The sequence below is a fragment of the Gossypium hirsutum genome, chromosome A05, assembly GCF_007990345.1.
Source record: "Gossypium hirsutum isolate 1008001.06 chromosome A05, Gossypium_hirsutum_v2.1, whole genome shotgun sequence".
In the NCBI taxonomy this organism is placed as follows: Eukaryota; Viridiplantae; Streptophyta; class Magnoliopsida; order Malvales; family Malvaceae; genus Gossypium; species Gossypium hirsutum.
In genome coordinates, this window is record NC_053428.1 from 62,644,239 (window position 1) to 62,665,111 (window position 20,873).

Consider the following 20,873-nt stretch of genomic DNA (forward strand, 5'->3'; position numbering starts at 1 on the left):
AACAGAATCGTGAAAAGGATCAGAACCATTTTCGGAGGGATGCAGGCCCTTGGGTGGTGCAAATAGGAGTGCTAAAAGGGCAACAGTAGAAGAGCCAGTTCAAGCAGTTCCGATGAATGTTGTTAGACCACAGGTTTGTAGGGACTGTGGTAAGGTACATCTGGGCGAGTGTAGGAAACGCTTTGGTGCTTGTTTCCAATGTGGGTCTATGGAGCATAAAGTCAAGGACTGTCCTCAGAAAATAGATCAGGTTCAGGTTGCGGAATGGAGGGTTGCCTAACCAGTGAAAGGTGGACCACAACCATCGAGAGAACGTGGTCAAGGTAGGGGCGGTAATAGAGATGGTCGGGGACGAGGAGCACCTAGCAGGGGTGCCAGAAATGCTGAGGCTCGACAGCCGTCGTTGGTGTATGCAGCTCGTCGTCGAGAGGAGGGTGATGCGCCCGACGTCATATTTGGTACGTTTTTGATTTCTAGCATGTCGTACACCGCTTTGATAGATATTGGATCTACTCATTCGTATGTTGCATGTGCCATATCTGGGTCGTTGAGTGTGCACTCTGAGGAGACTGTGAGTGGGGTATCATTACTAAGTCCTTTGGGTCACTCGGTTAGGGTAGACAAATTGTATAAGGACGTACCTCTAGAAACTTAAGGTAGGATATTCGCTGGAGACTTGATGGAATTACCATTCGGAGAATTCGATCTCATCTTGGGGATGGATTGGCTTGTTAAGCATAGGGCAACTTTGGACTGTGCAGCTAAGTGAATGGTGTTAAAAGTCGCGGAGGGTGAGGAGGTTATGATGTAGGTGAATGAAGGGATTATTTGTCCAATGTGGTGTCAGCGTTGAGAGCCGAGAAGTGGATTCGTAAAGGCTGTGAGGCGTATTTGGCATTTATAAGTCAGTCAGAGACTGGAGGTTTAACGGTGGATAAAGTTAGAACCGTTAAGGAATTCCAAGATGTTTTTCCAGAGGAGCTCCCGGGGTTGCCTCCGAATCGAGAAGTCGAGTTTGGAATTGACTTGTTGCCTGGAACGGTACCAGTGTCCATCGCACCATACAGGATGGCACCGAAGGAGTTAGTGGAGCTGAAAACACAGATTCAAGAGTTGTTGGATAGAGGGTTCATTAGGCCGAGTGTGTCCCCGTAGGGAGCACCAGTGTTGTTTGTGAAGAAGGATGGGACGATACGGATGTGCATCGATTATTGGAAGTTGAGCAAACTAATGATTAAGAATAAGTACCTTTTTCCAGGAATCGACGACTTGTTCGACCAACTTAGAGGAGCTTCGGTATTTTCCAAGATTGATCTTCGATCTGGATATCATCAATTAAGGGTCAAAGAGGTGGATGTTCATAAGATAGAATTCAGGACTCGGTATGGTCATTACGAGTTTTTGGTCATGCCATTTGGGTTGACGAACACTCCTGCAGCATTTATAGATCTGATGAATCGGGTGTTCCAACCATTCTTGGACCAATTTGTAGTCATTTTTATTGACGATATTCTGGTGTATTCTGAAACTGAAGAGAAATATGATGAACATCTCCGCATTGTGTTGCAAGTTTTGAGGGAGAGAGAACTTTATGCGAAATTTAGTAAGTGTGAATTCTGGATGAGGGAGGTAACCTTCTTAGGTCATGTTGTCTCTACTGAGGGGATCAAGGTGGACCTTCGAAAGATTGAAGTGATTCTGGAGTGGAAGCCACCTAGGTCGGTGTCAGAAATTCGGAGTTTCCTGGGTTTGGTAGGGTACTATAGAAGGTTTGTGGAAGGTTTTTCTGTGTTGGCAGCACCATTGACAAAGCTTATAAAGAAAGGAGCACCATTTGTTTGGACCGAGAAGCAACAGGAAGCTTTTGAGAAGTTGAAGGAAGTTCTGACCAAGGCACCTATTTTGATTCATCCGGAGTCTGGGAAGGATTTTACCGTGTATAGTGACGCATCACATGTGGGTTTGGGCTGTGTGTTGATGCAAGAGGGTAAGGTGGTTGCTTATGCGTAGCGACAGCTTAAGCCTCACGAAGTGAACTATCCTACTCACGATTTAGAATTGGCAGCAGTAATCTTTGCACTTAAGATTTGGAGACACTACCTGTACGGAGAAAAGTGTGTCATATACATGGATCACAAGAGTCTCAAGTACCTACTAACTTAGAAGGAGTTGAATCTGAGGCAGCGAAGATGGATAGAATTGCTTAAGGACTATGATTGTTTGATTGAGTATCACCCAGAGAAGGCTAATGTGGTAGCCGATGCTCTAAGCCGTAGAGCTATATCTGATCTGAGAGCAATGCTCGCTCGTTTGAGTCTGTATGATGATGGCAGCCTGTTAGCTTAATTGCAAGTAAGGCCAACCTGGGTGGATCACATTAAGGAAAAGCAGTTGAAGGATGAGTCTTCGATTGGTAGGTTCCAGCAAGTTGAGAAAGGGGAAACTTCCGAGTTTGGGTTGAATAGTGAATGAGTTCTGTGTTTCCGAGGGAGAATTTACGTTCCGAAGGACTCTGACTTAAGGCAGTCAATATTGAAAAAAGCTCATGAAGGACTTTGTGCTATGCATTCTGGAGGAAATAAGTTGTACCATGACTTGCGAGAATTGTATTGGTGGCCTGGGCTTAAGCGAGAAGTAACGAAGCTTGTGGGGAGATGCCTGACATGCCAATAGGTGAAAGCTGAGCATCAACTACCTTTCGGACTTTTACAGCCAGTAAAGATACCACTTTGGAAGTGGGAGAGGGTAGCCATGGACTTTGTGAGTGGGCTACCCTTGACACCAACGAAGAAGGACTCGGTTTGGGTGATTGTGTGTAACACCCCTATCCCGTATCTGTCGCCAGAATAGGTAAAGGGGCATTACCGGACTTGAAGCTCATATCCGAACAGTAAAAATTTTGAATATTTTTTTTATAAAGAACGTTCCTTTAGGTAAATACTAAAGACAGTCAGGGATACAATTTAACTGCTATAAGTACACATTCAAAAGATGCCATTTTCGCATGGCTTATATACATTAACCAAAATATTCTTCGGCCACTGGTCTATTCTTTACATGCCATAAAATAATTCAAAACATAACAGTAACAAGCAGTGGATAGTGATAGTGTGACTAGTTACTGATGATCCCCAAGCCTGTAGCTTCCAAATGAGATCTATAAAACAGAGGAAACAAAGTAAACGGAGTAAGCATTACAATGCTTAGTAAGTTTTAAGCAGTGTCAACAGATAGAAATCAAATTATAACATAGTTGTTCGTATTTTTATTTCACTCTTCCTTCGGGCATACCATGCCTTTACCGAATATGCCCATCTCATCATATATAACAGGCAAATAAATTCTCACTTGATAGTGATCTCTTATAAACATAGGTACATTACATATTTTCACCTAACTTTCCACATTGACCAAACGCACAATAATCATAGAACAGTCTTATTGCTTTACCACATATGCATCACATAACGACCTTGTCATTTAGTCCAAATCAAGCTTAATATAATCTCAAAATACATACCTGACCAGCTTAACACATTGAACGTATTTATTACCAATTGTTACTGTGAAGTCATATAATCTTATGCTTTACTCGAATCTTCAGCGAAACCTTTAGCTCGAATAGTCCCCACACGTAGTTATCGGGTCTTACCCGAAAAAAATCTCCACACGTAGTCATCGGGTCTTACCCGAACATAATCTCCACACGTAGTCATCGGGTCTTACCCGGACATAATCTCCACACGTAGTCATCGGGTCTTACCCGGAATATATTTCCAAGTTTCATGTACATTTAATCACATGTTACAACATTCACATCGACTGTTATATTTGTAATTAATTTGCCTCATCAAATATCTATTAATACACACCTTTCACATTTGGTCATTCGGCCACAATATACACACATCTCCTACATATTTCACACTAGCCATTCGGCTTTACCACATATACATATCTCATACATATTTCACACTAGCCATTCGGCTTTACCACATATACATATCTCATTCATATTTCACACTAGCCATTCGGCTTTACCGCATATACATATCTCATATATATTTCACACTAGCCATTCGGCTTTACCGCATATACATATCTCATATATATTTCACACTAGCCATTCGGCTTTACCGCATATACATATCTCATATATATTTCACACTAGCCATTCGGCTTTACCACATATACATCTCTCATGCATATTTCACACTAGCCATTCGGCTTTACCACATATACATCTCTCATACATATTTCACACTAGCCATTCGGCTTTACCACATATACATCTCTCATACATATTTCACACTAGCCATTCGGCTTTACCACATATACATATCTCATACATATTTCACACTAGCCATTCGGCTTTACCACATATACATATCTCATACATATTTCACACTAGCCATTCGGCTTTACCACATATACATATCTCATACATATTTCACACTAGCGATTCGGCTTTACCACATATACATATCTCATACATATTTCACACTAGCCATTCGGCTTTACCACATATACATATCTCATACATATTTCACACTAGCCATTCGGCTTTACCACATATACATATCTCATACATATTTCACATTAGCCATTTGGCTTTACCACACACATATATATTTATCTTGTACATCAATTTCAGCAATAGCTTATAAGCAACTCAAATAGTTTCATCAATGTTTACAACAAATTCACATATTCACTACAAGCTGTTTTCCTGAGCAATAGTCACTAAATTATTTATAACTTGAGCTAAAAAACTCAAAATTAATTTCTGTTAATTTTCCCAGAATATAGACTCATAGATCTTCCATTCATAAAATTTTCAGAATTTTAGGTTTGACCAATCAATACCAGATTTTTCTTAAAGTTTCCACTGTTTCACTGTTTGACTAATCTGACCACTCTTCACTACGAATCAAATTTCTCATTGTACAGAATTCAAAATATGTTATATTTGATTTCATTTGAAACTAGACTCATTAAGGAGTCTAAGCATATAAATTTTATATTATAACCATTTTTGTACAAATTATAATGATTTTCTAAAAACAGGGCAGGGGATTTCGGAGTCATTCTGATACTGTCTCACACAACTTGAAATATCTCTTTATAGGAATTTTCTTTGCTTACACGGTCTCTTTTATAAGAAACTAGACTAATTAAGATTTGATTACATATTTTATTCAGCCTCTAATTCCACACCAATAATTTATAGTGATTTTCTAAAATCACGTTACTGCTGCTGTCTTAAGCAAATTATTACAATTTGCTCTTAAATTTCCAAGTCCAAACACTTATGAACTTACCATTTGAGTTTAAGACATATCATGGCCACATCATATCTTATTAAATCAACTCATTATGATTGAATTTACTCAACGTTTAATCACTTAAAACTTACCTCGGAAGTTGTCAAACGATTTCAACGGCTATTCGATCACCTTTTCCTTTCCTTTATCGGATTTAGTTCCCCTTTGCTCTTGAGCTTAATTTAACAAATAAATTGATTTAATCATTTTGAACATCAAAGAGAAATTCAAGGTACTTAGCCCATATATATTAGGCATTAGAGTCATATATGTATGAAATCATCAATCAAATTCAACATATTAGCCAATATTCTCCTTTAGCCGATTTTCTAAGTCAAGATAAAGCCATCAATATGCTTACCTATAGCCAAACGTACAACATCAATCTATGTATTCATTCATGTGGCCGAATATGCATGTCTATGTTGAGGCCGATTATATACTTAATACATTCTACAAATATGGTTACTTATGATGACTAAGCCCCATTTTATCTCAAGTTATACTTATAAGCACATCCATCCAAATACATTCGTACTTAAACATCATTTCGTCCTAACACTCATATTACATCTATAAAACTACAAGCCGAATATCCCTATACTCACATCACTTAAACATCAACCCTCAATTTCTTTGACAAAGCACATTTTCGAAAATGATAAGGCAATATAACAGCTTTTAATCCAACTTATAATTCATACATATCACATTCCAAGCATTCACTCTATTCTATCACTTAAAATACACACATTACTCAATAACTTCCTAGTTCAAATTCGGCAACTACACCAATTCACTAGATGATTTATTATTATTGTTCATTTATTCAAACTACTTACAATTTCCTTAAACTATCACAATTAACAACCATTTATCTCTTCCATTTTCTACCATGGCCGAATGTTATAACCCAAGCCACACATATTGTTCCTCAAGGCCCTTCAATGACCACACTCGGCACCTCCTTAAGAACAACCCAATTTCAACCTTCAAGAAAGAAGAAAAAATATATGTACTAAGAGCTTCAAACTACTTGGCCGAATATCAAACCTCCAAACAATCAAAACTTAATCCGTGGAATGATTAGAACTTGAACTAACCACCTTCTTTATACATAATTTTCCAAGAATTTCAAGGTACTTACCTCTTCCAAATCCTCATCCAAGCCGAACATGAAGCAAGAGAACTCCTTTCTTCTTCCTTCCTCAAGTTACGGCAAAATGGGGGAGCAAGGATGAAACAAATTTGGTTTCTCCTCCCACTCCCCTCATATTTTATTATTCTTCCCACATCATATTAACACAAAATGTTTATAATATGTTTTACCCCATAGCATGGCCGGCCACCATCTAGATTTTTGGCTAATTTGACATGCAAACCCATCATTTATACAACATGCATTAATAGGTCCTTATAGATTAACCTATCACATTTCAAAAGTGTCACACATAAGTCCTATTACTAAATTCACATGCAATCGACTAAATCGAAGCTTAAAACTTTCACACATACATGTTCACATATTTTAGACAATAAATATCATATTCAAATACTTTGGTGACTCGGTTTAGCGGTCCTGAAACCGCTTTCCGACTAGGGTCACTTTAGGGCTGTCACAACTCTCCCCCACTTAAGAAATTTTTGTCCCCGAAAATTTCTACCGATGCCTAGTTTAGGATAACGTCCTCTTATTTAATTATATCCATATAAACATTAGCTCATCGATAGCAATTGTAATTCATTACTGATTTTGCATCGATCTATAAAATCATTTTCTTATCTTAAAACAAATACATAAACATTTCTACAAGTATGCACATATATCTCATTTTCTTGATTTCATAAGCAATAATCACTTAATTTTATTTACAAATGCATTTCAAACACATATTAAGCACATATTAACATGTATAATTCACATCATCAACCCACATATTTGTAACCCACATTTTCATTCATGTATAAGCTGTAACCTGACCGAAAGTACACATATACTCAAACATCCCAATAAATATCCTTTATAACTCCATCATATCTCACTATTCAACTTAACCTATTTCCAACAGAAAATCAACTTCCACATACCTGAACATTGAATTCATTTAGCACATTCAATCACCGTTAACGATCCCGTATACAATCGGTTTGGCATAAAGCCTCATATATTATACCGGGATGGGATTTATTTTAGCACATAACCCATATATCCAAAATTATCAGCATTCATCAAAAATTCTTACAGACTTTCAAATGTCGAACTTAATCGAAATAATTTCTTGAACATGATTAACAAAAATAGGGGTCATTTAGCAATAGCACATATGACTTCATATACCAAGCATTCCATAAACTAAATTTGTAACACATTTATAACATGAATTCATTTCTTAACAACATATCCACCATCTTAAATCAATGCCTTCATTCCATACGAGGTCTTACATGAATCTTGTTTTACTCACTTAATGTCTACTGACCGATCTCGCACACATAGTGCTCGGTTGAAGAACTCGCACTCTCAGTGCCTCTAATCATTTGCACATATAGTGCCCCTATTCATTTGTTGTTACACATTGAAATGACTTAACCAAGTCTATAAACATCATGTATGTACACTTTTAAACATATCCTTTCATTTAAATTTGAATTCGTATAGTAATGAACACTTAAACTTTGCTCAAATTACCAGCACGAAGCCTACTAGGCACGGAGGCCCGAATGCACATCACCAGCACGAATGCTCTTCGGGACTTAGCCCGGATATAACACCAGTACGAATGCTCTTCGGGACTTAGCCCGGATATAACACCAGCACGAATGCTCTTCGGGACTTAGCCCGGATATATCACCAGCACGAATGCTCTTCGGGACTTAGCCCGGATATATCACCAGCACGAATGCTCTTCGGGACTTAGCCCGGCTATATAACTCTCAATTCTCATGTACATATACATATATAACAATACACATTAGTATATCATTTACATTACTTGAATACAAACACAACATGCTTATCGACCATTCAACTTTCAGTTCCATAGCCACATACAAAGATCACATTTATAGTCGTAACACTCTTTCAAAATTGCATCACTTATACCCTTATAATTCAATCCAAATCAAAATTCAAATACGAGTACATGATACGTACCTGATCAACTTAATGATTTAAGCATATCCAAGTGAAGTTATATCGCAAATTCTTATAGTCAGAAGCTTGCTACAGCTCGATCGGGATCAAAATTCATTACAATACAACAAACACATTTTAATAGTAAAAAATCATCACACTATCACTTTATCACTTTATGGCATGTATAAATAGACTCACGCGTGCTACGTTAGTCCTAGAATCGACTAAACCGTAGCTCTGATACCAATAAAATGTAACACCCCTATCCCGTATCCGTCGCTGAAATAGGTAAAGGGGCATTACCGGACTTGAAGCTCATATCCGAACAGTAAAAATTTTGAATATTTTTTTTATAAAGAACGTTCCTTTAGGTAAATACTAAAGACAGTCAGGGAGACAATTTAACTGCTATAAGTACACATTCAAAAGATGCCATTTTCGCATGGCTTATATACATTAACCAAAATATTCTTCGGCCACTGGTCTATTCTTTACATGCCATAAAATAATTCAAAACATAACAGTAACAAGCAGTGGATAGTGATAGTGTGACAAGTTACTGACGATCCCCGAGCCTGTAGCTCCCAAATGAGATCTATAAAACAGAGGAAACAAAGTAAACGAAGTAAGCATTACAATGCTTAGTAAGTTTTAAGCAGTGTCAACAGATAGAAATCAAATTATAGCATAGTTGTTCGTATTTTTATTTCACTCTTCCTTCGGGCATACCATCCCTTTACCGAATATGCCCATCTCATCATATATAATAGGCAGATAAATTCTCACTTGATAGTGATCTCTTATAAACATAGGTACATTACATATTTTCACCTAACTTTCCACATTGACCAAACGCACAATAATCATAGAACAGTCTTATTGCTTTACTCACATATGCATCACATAACGACCTTGTGATTTACTCCAAATCAAGCTTAATATAATCTCAAAATACATACCTGACCAGCTTAACGCATTGAACGTATTTATTACCAATTGTTGCTGTGAAGTCGTATAATCTTATGCTTTACTCGAATCTTTAGCGAAACCTTTAGCTCGAATAGTCCCCACACGTAGTTATCAGGTCTTACCTGGACAAAATCTCCACACGTAGTCATCGGGTCTCACCCGGACATAATCTCCACACGTAGTCATCGGGTCTTACCCGAACATAATTTCCACACGTAGTCATCGGGTCTTACCCGGAATATATTTCCAAGTTTCATGTACATTTAATCACATGTTACAACATTCACATCGACTGTTATATTTGTAATTCATTTCCCTCATCAAATATCTAATAATACACACCTTTCACATTTGGTCATTTGGCCACAATATACACACATCTCCTACATATTTCACACTAGCCATTCGACTTTACCACATATACATATCTCATATATATTTCACACTAGCCATTCGGCTTTACCACATATACATATCTCATACATATTTCACACTAGCCATTCGGCTTTACCACATATACATATCTCATTCATATTTCACACTAGCCATTCGGCTTTACCACATATACATATCTCATATATATTTCACACTAGCCATTCGGCTTTACCACATATACATATCTCATACATATTTCACACTAGCCATTCGGCTTTACCACATATACATATCTCATGCATATTTCACACTAGCCATTCGGCTTTATCACATATACATCTCTTATCCATATTTCACACTAGCCATTCGGCTTTACCACATATACATATCTCATATATATTTCACACTAGCCATTCGGCTTTACCACATATACATATCTCATACATATTTCACACTAGCCATTCGGCTTTACCACATATACACATCTCATACATATTTCACACTAGCCATTCGGCTTTACCACATATACATATCTCATACATATTTCACACTAGCCATTCAGCTTTACCACATATACATATCTCATACATATTTCACACTAGCCATTCGGCTTTACCACACACATATATATTTATCTTGTACATCAATTTCAGCAATAGCTTATAAGCAACTCAAATAGTTTCATCAATGTTTACAACAAATTCACATATTCACTACAAGCTGTTTTCCTAAGCAATAGTCACTAAATTATTTATAACTGGAGCTACAAAACTCAAAATCAATTGCCGTTAATTTTCCCTGAGTATAGACTCATATATCTTCCATCCATAAAATTTTCAGAATTTTAGGTTTTGCCAGTCAATACCAGATTTTTCTTAAAGTTTCCCCTGTTTCACTGTTTGACTAATCTGACCACTCTTCACTACGAATCAAATTTCTCATTGTACAGAATTCAAAATATGTTCTATTTGATTTCATTTGAAACTAGACTCATTAAGGAGTCTAAGCGTATAAGTTTTATCTTATAACCATTTTTGTACAAATTATAATGATTTTCTAAAACAGAACAGGGGATTTTGGAGTCATTCTGACACTGTCTCACACAACTTTAAATATCTCTTTATAGGAAATTTCTTTGCTTACACGGTCTCTTTTATAAGAAACTAGACTAATTAAGATTTGATTACATATTTTATTCAGCCTATAATTTCACACCAACAATTTATAGTGATTTTCTAAAATCACGTTACTGCTGCTGTCCTAAGCAAATTATTACAATTTGCTCTTAAATTTCCAAGTCCAAACACTTATGAACTTACCATTTGAGTTTAAGACATATCATGGCCACATCATATCTTATTAAATCAACTCATTATGATTGAATTTACTCAACGTTTAATCACTTAAAACTTACCTCAGAAGTTGTCGAACGATTTCAACGGCTATTCGATCACCTTTTCCTTTCCTTTATCGGATTTAGTTCCCCTTTGCTCTTGAGCTTAATTTAACAAATAAATTGATTTAATCATTTTGAACATCAAAGAGAAATTCAAGGTACTTAGCCCATATATTAGGCATTAGAGTCATATATGTATGAAATCATCAATCAAATTCAACATATTAGCCAATATTCTCCTTTAGCCGATTTTCTAAGTCAAGATAAAGCCATCAATATGCTTACCTATAGCCAAACGTACAACATCAATCTATGTATTCATTCATGTGGCCGAATATGCATGTCTATGTTGAGGCCGATTATATACTTAATACATTCTACAAATATGGTTACTTATGATGTCTAAGCACCATTTTATCTCAAGTTATACTTATAAGCACATCCATCCAAATAAATTCGTACTTAAACATCATTCCGTCCTAACACTCATAATACATCTATAAAACTACAAGCCGAATATCCCTATACTCACATCACTTAAACATCAACCCTCAATTTCTTTGACAAAGCACATTTTCGAAAATGATAAGGCAATATAACAGCTTTTAATCCAACTTATAATTCATACATATCACATTCCAAGCATTCACTCTATCCTATCACTTAAAATACACACATTACTCAATAACTTCCTAGTTCAAATTCGGAAACTACACCAATTCACAAGATGATTTATTATTATTATTGTTCATTTATTCAAACTACTTACAATTTCCTTAAACTATCACAATTAACAACCATTTATCTCCTCCATTTTCTACCATGGCCGAATGTTATAACCCAAGCCACACATATTGTTCCTCAAGGCCCTTCAATGACCACATTCGGCACCTCCTTAAGAACAACCCAATTTCAACCTTCAAGAAAGAAGAAAAACTATATGTACTAAGAGCTTCAAACTACTTGGCCGAATATCAAACCTCCAAACAATCAAAACTTAATCCGTGGAATGATTAGAACTTGAACTAACCACCTTCTTTATACATAATTTTCCAAGAATTTCAAGGTACTTACCTCTTCCAAATCCTCATCCAAGCCGAACATGAAGCAAGAGAACTCCTTTCTTCTTCCTTCCTCAAGTTACGGCAAAATGGGGGAGCAAGGATGAAACAACTTTGGTTTCTCCCCCCACTCCCCTCATATTTTATTATTCTTCCCACAACATATTAACACAAAATGTTTATAATATGTTTTACCCCATAGCATGGCCGGCCACCATCTAGATTTTTGGCTAATTTGACATGCAAACCCATCATTTATGCAACATGCATTAATAGGTCCTTATAGATTAACCTATCACATTTCAAAAGTGTCACACATAAGTCCTATTACTAAATTCACATGCAAACGACTAAATCGAAGCTTAAAACTTTCACACATTCATATTCACATATTTTAGACAATAAATATCATATTCAAATACTTTGGTGACTCAGTTTAGCGGTTCTGAAACCGCTTTTCGACTAGGGTCACTTTAGGGCTGTCACATCGTGGATAGGTTGACCAAGTCTGCTCATTTCATACCTGTCCGTACTGATTATTCACTTTTAGAAGTTAGCCAAATTGTACGTGGCATAGATTGTGCAACTTCATGGAGTTCCGGTATCGATTATTTCTGATCGAGATCCTAGGTTCACATCTCGATTCTGGTAAAAGTTGCATGAGGCGTTGGGAACGCGACTGAACTTTAGCATGGCTTTTCATCCGCAGACGGATGGTCAGTCGGAAAGGGTTATTCAGATTTTGGAAGACATGTTGAGGGGTTACGTTACCGACTTTCGACGTAGTTGGGAAGATTAGTTGCTATTGGCAGAGTTTGTGTATAACAACAGTTATCAGGCGAGTATCCGAATGGCACCATATGAAGCGCTGTATGGACGTAGGTGTCGTACACCTTGTTGTTGGACTGACTTGGGAGAACTACAGGTTCTTGGACCTGAGTTCGTAGTAGATAATGAAGATAAGGTCAGGATAATCAGAGATCGGTTAAAGAAAGCATCTGATAAGCAAATATCGTATGCGGAATTGAAGCGTAAGGAGATTGAGTACTCAGTAGGTGATGTGGTCTTCTTGAAGGTTTCTCCTTGGAAGAAGATATTAAGGTTTGGTAATAAGGGCAAGTTGAGTCCGCGATTCATTGGGCCTCATCAAGTTCTTAAGCGAGTAGGTCCAGTGGCTTATCAATTGGAATTACCTCCGGAGTTAGATAGGATTCACGATGTTTTTCACGTCTCCATGTTAAGGCGATATCATTCTGACCCTACTCATGTCGTGCTGGTTGCAGAGATTGAGGTGCGGCCAGATCTGACTTTCGAGGAAGAGCCTGTGCAGATACTGGATCGTGATGTTAACGTTCTAAGAAGGAAGTCAGTTCCCTTGGTAAAAGTGCTTTGGTGTAATCATGGCAAAGAGAAAGCCACTTGGGAGCCAGAAAAGGCGATGCGACAATAATACCCTCATCTGTTTGAATCAGGTAAAATTTCGAGGACGAAATTTCTTTAAGGAGGGTAGAGTTGTAACGCCCCAATTTTTGGGATTTTTTGGATTTCTGTGATTTTCAATGAATTTTAGAAATTCTGTGTTTTAACTGTCTGTAGTAGGTCTGAGTATGTTAGTGGGCCTTTAAAAGGTCTAAGAGTAAATCCAATTCGAGTCAATTTTTGAATTCCCAATTTTAGAAAGAGAGAGTACTAGCGTTGAAGGCTTTTAAATTAAAGATGGTAAGATAGGGCACAAGGGACCTATGGTAAATTAGCATGTGACGCCACATAAGGTATAGGGGGAGTGGCATGTAGATGTTTAGGGGGAGCCAAGGTTCGAGCCACAAGGTAAGCAAATAGGGTATTTTTTTTTTGTGAACAAAAAGGGTATGTGATGGAACTCAAGGGGGAACTCTGTTAGGGAGAGTTTAAGCTGGTAAGGGAATTGAGTAAGGATAAGATAAGAGAGGAAATTTAGGAGCTGATCAAGGAGCAAGAGTTTGCCGGCCAAGGGTCTTAGCATAAGAAATTCGGCTAGGTCATCTAGTGTTAGGAATTTTGGCTTTTGGAGGGGTGGCTGCCGAATTCTTTTAGTTCTTTTGCTAGAAGCCGAACTTACACCCTACACCTGTGTCGACTCCTCCTCTTCAAGAACTGAATTCTTGTATCTTCTTCCCTTTCTTTCGGTCATCTGTATCTTTTTTCCCCCATAGCCGAACTTGGAAGCCCTCACTGTGCCGTTTCTCCATAACTGAATACTACTTACCTTCTCATCTTTCATTTTCTTTCATCTTTTCTTTTCTCCATAGCCGAATCCATACCCTTCTCTTTCTGTCTCTTCCCTTATTTTCCTTTCTTCATTATTTTTCAAAAGCCGAATCTTGCTATAGCCGAACCCCTTTTCCCATTTTCGTTCAAAAGCTGAAAACCTTCATATCTACAGTGTAGGAAGCCAAATCGTTGGCTATTTGAACCTGTCTCTTCTGAATACAGTAGATCGAGATTAGAATCATAGATAAGAACACTCTCTTCGGCAGAACAACAATTCGTAAGTGTTTGAATCACTTTCGTTAGATATTCATGGTTTAAGAAAAAGCCGAAACCTCTTAAGGGTGACTAACGTTGGGACTAAGGGCATTTTTGCCTCTTTCTTTTGGCTTTGTATGCGCTAGCATGGAAAAGGGGGCGTACAGAGAAGGGGTTGAAGGTTAACTCGGTTGGACATCTAGATCTAACCCATATTTCGGCAGAAAGGTAAGAACTTTGGGGTTTAAGGCATTGTTGGCCGAATATGGTAAGGGGTCTAGTACGTAGCTTGCTTTTGATATTTAGACTGACGTTTTAGTAACTCAATTGTAGGAAACTCGTGTGTGGATCTCGCCTACGTATCGTTATAGAATAGGTGTGTAAACGACACTCACTCATAAACTAGATCGGCAAAAGTCGAAAAGCCGAAATGCCGAAAAGCTGGCATTTTGTGGACTTGTGACGTACGAGTGCTCGTGAGATGGTTTGGTTGTTAATCCTGGTAATCTCAAGTGATATGATTGCAGAGTGCGTAATTTCGTGCACTACAGTATATTTGGGCTTAATGGGCTGAAAACGAGTAAATGGGCCAATAGGCCCAATTCGGTAAGAACGCTCGGTAAGTGTTTTTGTGGATGCGTTAATGGCTGTAATATGTATGTAAACCCTAAAATAGGTAAATTTACTAAAATAACCTAAGTGTGAAAATTACCATTATACCCCTAGGAGCAAAATGACCATTATACCCTTAGGGTTGATTTTGATTGAAATGCATGATATTCTGATTCTGGTTGTTGTATGCCATGACATGTATATCTGTTGCATGGGATATGTGTTATAATGATGGAGGAAGCATTCTGGTGGCTCTGCCACAAATATCTGTTTCTGGTGGCCTTGCCACAATTATCTGTATCTGGTGACTCTGTCACAATATCTGTTCTGGCAGCCATGCTGCATACTTGTGACGTGTAGATGGATGGGTGGGTCGAGTACTCTCCCCACATGGTGTAAGGTTGGCACGGGGGTGTATACGGATGGATATGGGTTGGGTTTTTCTGCATGCTTGAAAATCTGTTCTATTTCTGTTATGGGTCTATGGGCTTCATTCTGAATTTTGTATAGGGCTAAGGCCCAACTTAATCTGTTTCTGTGGTTTGAACTGATCTGGACTATGGTTGGGTTAATTTACACACTGAGTTTCCAAAACTCACCCCTTAATTTTATCCATGCAGGTAACCCCAACCATAGTGGACTTGGAGCTGTGAGGGATTTGGAGTGGCCACACGTACTGCAAACTTATTTTTCTCAGTTTTTATTTACTTTAATTATTTTGGGTTTAAGTTGTAATAAGGCCGCTTTAATTATTTTTAATTGTTTGGGTTTGTTTTGTTAGCTTAGGCATGATATTGATTTAAATGTTTGAAATTGAATAGCTCTAGGGTGCGTTTTAAAAGAAATTATCTTATTTCAAAATATCGTGAAACAAGACAAAGCTTCCGTAACGAAAATGTTTTAAAAAAGAGAGGATAATAAGTGACTTCAATGGATAAAACGAAATGGTTGCTTCTAAACAATGGCACAGTTAAAGTGTGGCAATGGTGGTGTGCATGTCTAGGAGTAGATCCGTGGAGAGCTTGGTACTTAAGCAGTCTAATAGACTCACCTCCTCTTTTCTGGTATCCTACCTGGTGTACAGCTTCCATTCACTTTAATTTAAAACGAAAATATTCTTTGAACACTAAGAAAAGATTTAAAAAAAAACATGGCTACACTAGTAACGTTTCAATGTGACACGTCGGGTTCGGCCGTAACGTCTGGGCCGGGTTTGGGGTGTTACAATAAAAATCTAAAATGATATAGGCACTATTCCTTTGGATTGTTTTGAGCATTTTCAAGCCAACCCTATAATATTAGACCCTTGAAACTGTACTTTTGAACTTAAAGGCCTGTTTATTGCAATGAACCAACATTGTAAACCATCTTTTTAAGTTATCCTAATTTTGTGCACCCATCTTAACTAAAGTTGTCTTGGTAATCAATGCTTAAGGAAATTTTCAAAAAGTTGTATGTGCTCATGCTTAAAAAAAAGAAAGGAAGAGTGAAGAAAAGTTTGCTCAATCTCCAAAAAGGAAAAATGTATGAGCTTGAGTTCAAAATAAGTTTGGGGCTATTCCAAAGGTTTATTTAAAGAGAAAGGTTGTATTATGAGAAAACCAAGACAAAGTTAAAGGTTAAGATTTTTAAAATCGAAATGTCCCATCTCTTAAAATCCCTACCTTTAACCAAGCCCCATTACAACCTTATAAAAGAATTATTGATTTGATGATTATGTCACCTACATTAGTGGAGAGGAAGTCCTAAGTTCAACATATGAAGATCATAAATAAGCCTTATGATTGTTTGCTTGATTGATAAGAAATTATGTTGAATGAAGAATGTTATCTATGGTTGTGACATACATGCAAACTATGATTCATGTTTGTATATTTTGAAGCTTAGTATAATCTTCAGAAATGTTTGCATATGAATTACTTGTTAATAACAAAGATCAATTAGCATGAAGTTATTAATGCATGATATGGGACGAAGATTGATGTTGCTTACACGATTAGCAATTTTGCCTTAGCAAGACCTTTTGTTGTGCATAAATTGTAACACCCCAAACCCAGCCTAGACGTTATGGCCGAATCTGGTGTGTCACATCGAAGTGACTTTCTAGAATTGGTCTTTTCGGTAAAAATTTATTACTGAATTTAAATCCTTTTCTTATTATTCAACAATAGTTCTTGTCAAAACGTTTACCAATTTATTTGACTTTGGTACACTTAACCAACTTATACCGCAGAAGCATTTTCAAAACTTTGTTGTTGGAAGCTCGTGTTCTTTAGAAAACCATGATAATTTTAAAAACTCGTGTTATCCTAGACTAGCAGTTTAAAACAAAAAGTCAAAAGCCCAATTAAAACTTAAAACCTCCAAACAACTTTATTACAAATTAAAACCCAAAAGTGAAATATAATTTAAATAATATCAAGTGCAAGACACAGCAGTCGTGTGGCCACTCCAAATCCATCGTAGCACCAAATCATCTAAGGCTGCGGATTACCTGTACAGATAGAAAGAAAGGGTGAGTTTACGATAAGTTAGTGTGTAACCCCCTATCAGTCAAATAGTAAATAGTGCTTGCAGTAACAGTTTGGGCCTGAGCCCTATTCAGTATCAGTGTGGGCCTAAGCCCGATTTAGTATCAGTATAGTGCAGTCATGTAACCCACTCCAATCCAACCAACACACTACCCGTACCAACCAATACACCATGTGGGGATTAAATTGACCTACCTAGCCAACACACCAATATTGCAGCATAGCTGCTAATAATAACGCAGCAAAGCTGCTTATAATAGTAAACGTGGCAAAGCCACCAGAGCAGTAATTATGTAGCCAAGCCACTAATACAGTACTTCCTCCAAATTAGAAACCCAACCCCATGCAGTATGTCGTGTCATAAAAATTACGTGTGTGCAGTATGTCATACTCAAACCAGTCATATAAATTTCATACACACATCAATTAACCTACCATTAGGGGTATAATGGTCATTACGTCGGTTAGGGGTAAAATAGTAATTTTTCCCCTTAAGGGTATTTCGGTCATTTAACTAATATTGGGGTCTCGGTACAGTTAATAACCCTTCAAATGGTCTACAGTTGTCTCTAACGACTCAGATAACCCATATGGCCAAAACGGTATAAATGGGCCCAAGGCCCATTACTCGGCCCAAGTGGGCCCACACACTCATGTAGCCCATTTAGCCCAAATTCAGTCGCGACTATGTGATGACCAAAGCCTACTCCATTATTGGTCACTTACGGTCCATCTCGGCCCAATGAGGGAAATAACGGCCCAAGCCCACAAGAACGCTCCTGGCGACCTCTACAATCTGTCGCCTATGATTTGTGGGCTCAGTTTACTACACGAGCGTGAGGCCTCAAATGCCGAAGTTTTGGCTTTTCGGTATCTCGACTTTTGTCGATTTACAGTAATATAGGGATGTGAATACACACCTATTTACAAACGCTACTCAAATCCCCACAACGTCAAACCTAGATTCAAACATGCTGCAACGTTAGTCCTTAATCGATAAAGTTAACATCTTCTAACAGCACCTAACCTTACAATGATAATTTGTTACCCACCTTGAGAATGCAAACGGTTTCTCACTTAAACCACTGATCCAACTGCCTTCCAAACCTGAACAAAACTGCATTGCATTCCAACCTTGTTAACTAAACTATAAACGTAAATGATTAGAACCAGTTGACAACAACTTACCACCACCATGGAGTAATCGGCCTGTAAAGGGTACGTTCTAAGATCTAACACAAGATGAACAGTCACACCCTTGTCAGATATGGCAAATAAAAGAGGGTATTAGAAGGGACACCTATTTGATAGAGAGAAAGAAGAAAGAGTAATCGTGAGTCTAAACCCAGATAACGGCAACCGTAGAGTCTAGCTATGTGCCACAGATTCAACAAGCCAAACAAAAGAAATCAATTACCTTAAACCAGAGTAGAGAGGTTCAGTCTTTAAAAAAAGAGAGAAATCGACTAGCATAGAGAAAAACCCGAATGAGTAGAGAAGGAGAGGAGGTAAGTGATATTCGGCCAAGGCTCGAAGAAGGGAAATGCAATTAAGAGTAAGAAGGAGAATGGAGAAGGATCAGAAAGATATTCAACCAAGCAAAACGAATGAGGGAGGGGGATGTAACACCCCTATCCCGTAACCGTCGCCGAAATAGGAATGTAGCATTACCAGACAGGCAAACATTACAAATCAATTTAGAATCATAGATATCACATAGTATTAATGCATAAGTGAATCAAAAATTTGTCCCTTATAGAGGTCTCAAAAACCTAAGACATACATTTAGAAAAGGTCGGGACTAAACCGAGCTCACCCATAATTTTCAGAACATAGAAAAATTTTCAATTATGTTGAGGTCACACGCTCGTGGGACCAGGCCATGTGCCTCACACGGGCACCAGACACGCCTATGTGAACCAGTCGTGCCAAAATAAGGCATACATACTGACTTTCACCCACGACCAATAGACACGCCCGTGTACTATGGCTGTGTGATACTTAGCTAGCTACTGACTTTAGCCCATGGCCACATGACACACCCATGTGTCTTAACTGTGTGATCTTAAGAGGTTACTGCTTTGCATACATGGCCATAAGGCATGCCCGTGTTCCCTGACCATGTGGCACAATGCAAGCTTGGTTTAAGCCATCTTGCCACCCCTTTTTGGGTCATTCTTACAAGCAATATTAAACAGCATTTATACTAAAATTTTCAGCCAATTCCATGCTCAACACATGATTCATTATAACTAAATCATCACCATTCAATGACCTATTCAAATCCATACCAAAATACATTAAAATTCTTATTACAACAACATGCCAAAATGCTCATTTCATAGCTCACTTATAGCACCTTCTAACTCATGCTTAAACTTACCATTTCTTCAACTTGGCTTATTTCAAAATGACCACCACATACAAGGCTATATAACCATTACAAGCATACATAATTTGGCATCACAAACCATTCACCAAAACTAAGCACAAAACATTTCATTTGCTAGCCAGCTCTCATGGCATAACATATATACATATCAAAGCTTAAATACATAGACATTCTAGCCCATACATGCCATACTTAAAAATATTTACATTTTCAAAAGTACGAAAATGAGTTCGATAGTATGGTGATGATCCTTGATGGTCCCCGAGCTTGTGCTAGCTTCGATATCTATAAAACAATTCAAATATACACACAAAGTATGCTTTCAAAAGCTTAGTAAGCTCGTATTAAAAACATCAACAGTATATAAAACATAAATCATCAACACTTAAGTATTTATAATTTCTCAATTCATATATCCAATCTATACCAACTCAGTCCATGAGTTTTTACCAATTCAATGAGCTTTATAAACATAATTTCATCTAACACATAGGTATCATACTTACCTGAACATATTCATATTCATTCATTTTCAACCTCACTTCTTGTTCAAATACTTTAACACTTACCAA

The 20,873-nt window shown here is 37.6% G+C and overlaps 1 protein-coding gene across 1 annotated transcript; it reads left to right on the plus strand.

The window, feature by feature from the left end:
• Nucleotides 1-13,111: 13,111 nt before the first annotated feature.
• LOC107960522 (uncharacterized) lies at nucleotides 13,112-13,711 on the plus strand. The gene is made up of 2 exons (XM_016896859.1): nucleotides 13,112-13,292; nucleotides 13,545-13,711. Exons 1-2 carry the CDS (start codon nucleotides 13,112-13,114, stop codon nucleotides 13,709-13,711), a joined length of 348 nt encoding a protein of 115 aa, XP_016752348.1.
• The last annotated feature ends 7,162 nt before the right edge of the window (nucleotides 13,712-20,873 follow it).

Bases quoted from the DNA above. Each gene is read 5' to 3' on its own strand.
- LOC107960522 (XM_016896859.1), top strand. From the start codon at position 13,112: ATGGCACCATATGAAGCGCTGTATGGACGTAGGTGTCGTACACCTTGT. The intron at 13,293-13,544 runs GTAAGGAGATTG...TGCTGGTTGCAG, and splicing joins ATCGTATGCGGAATTGAAGC to AGATTGAGGTGCGGCCAGAT.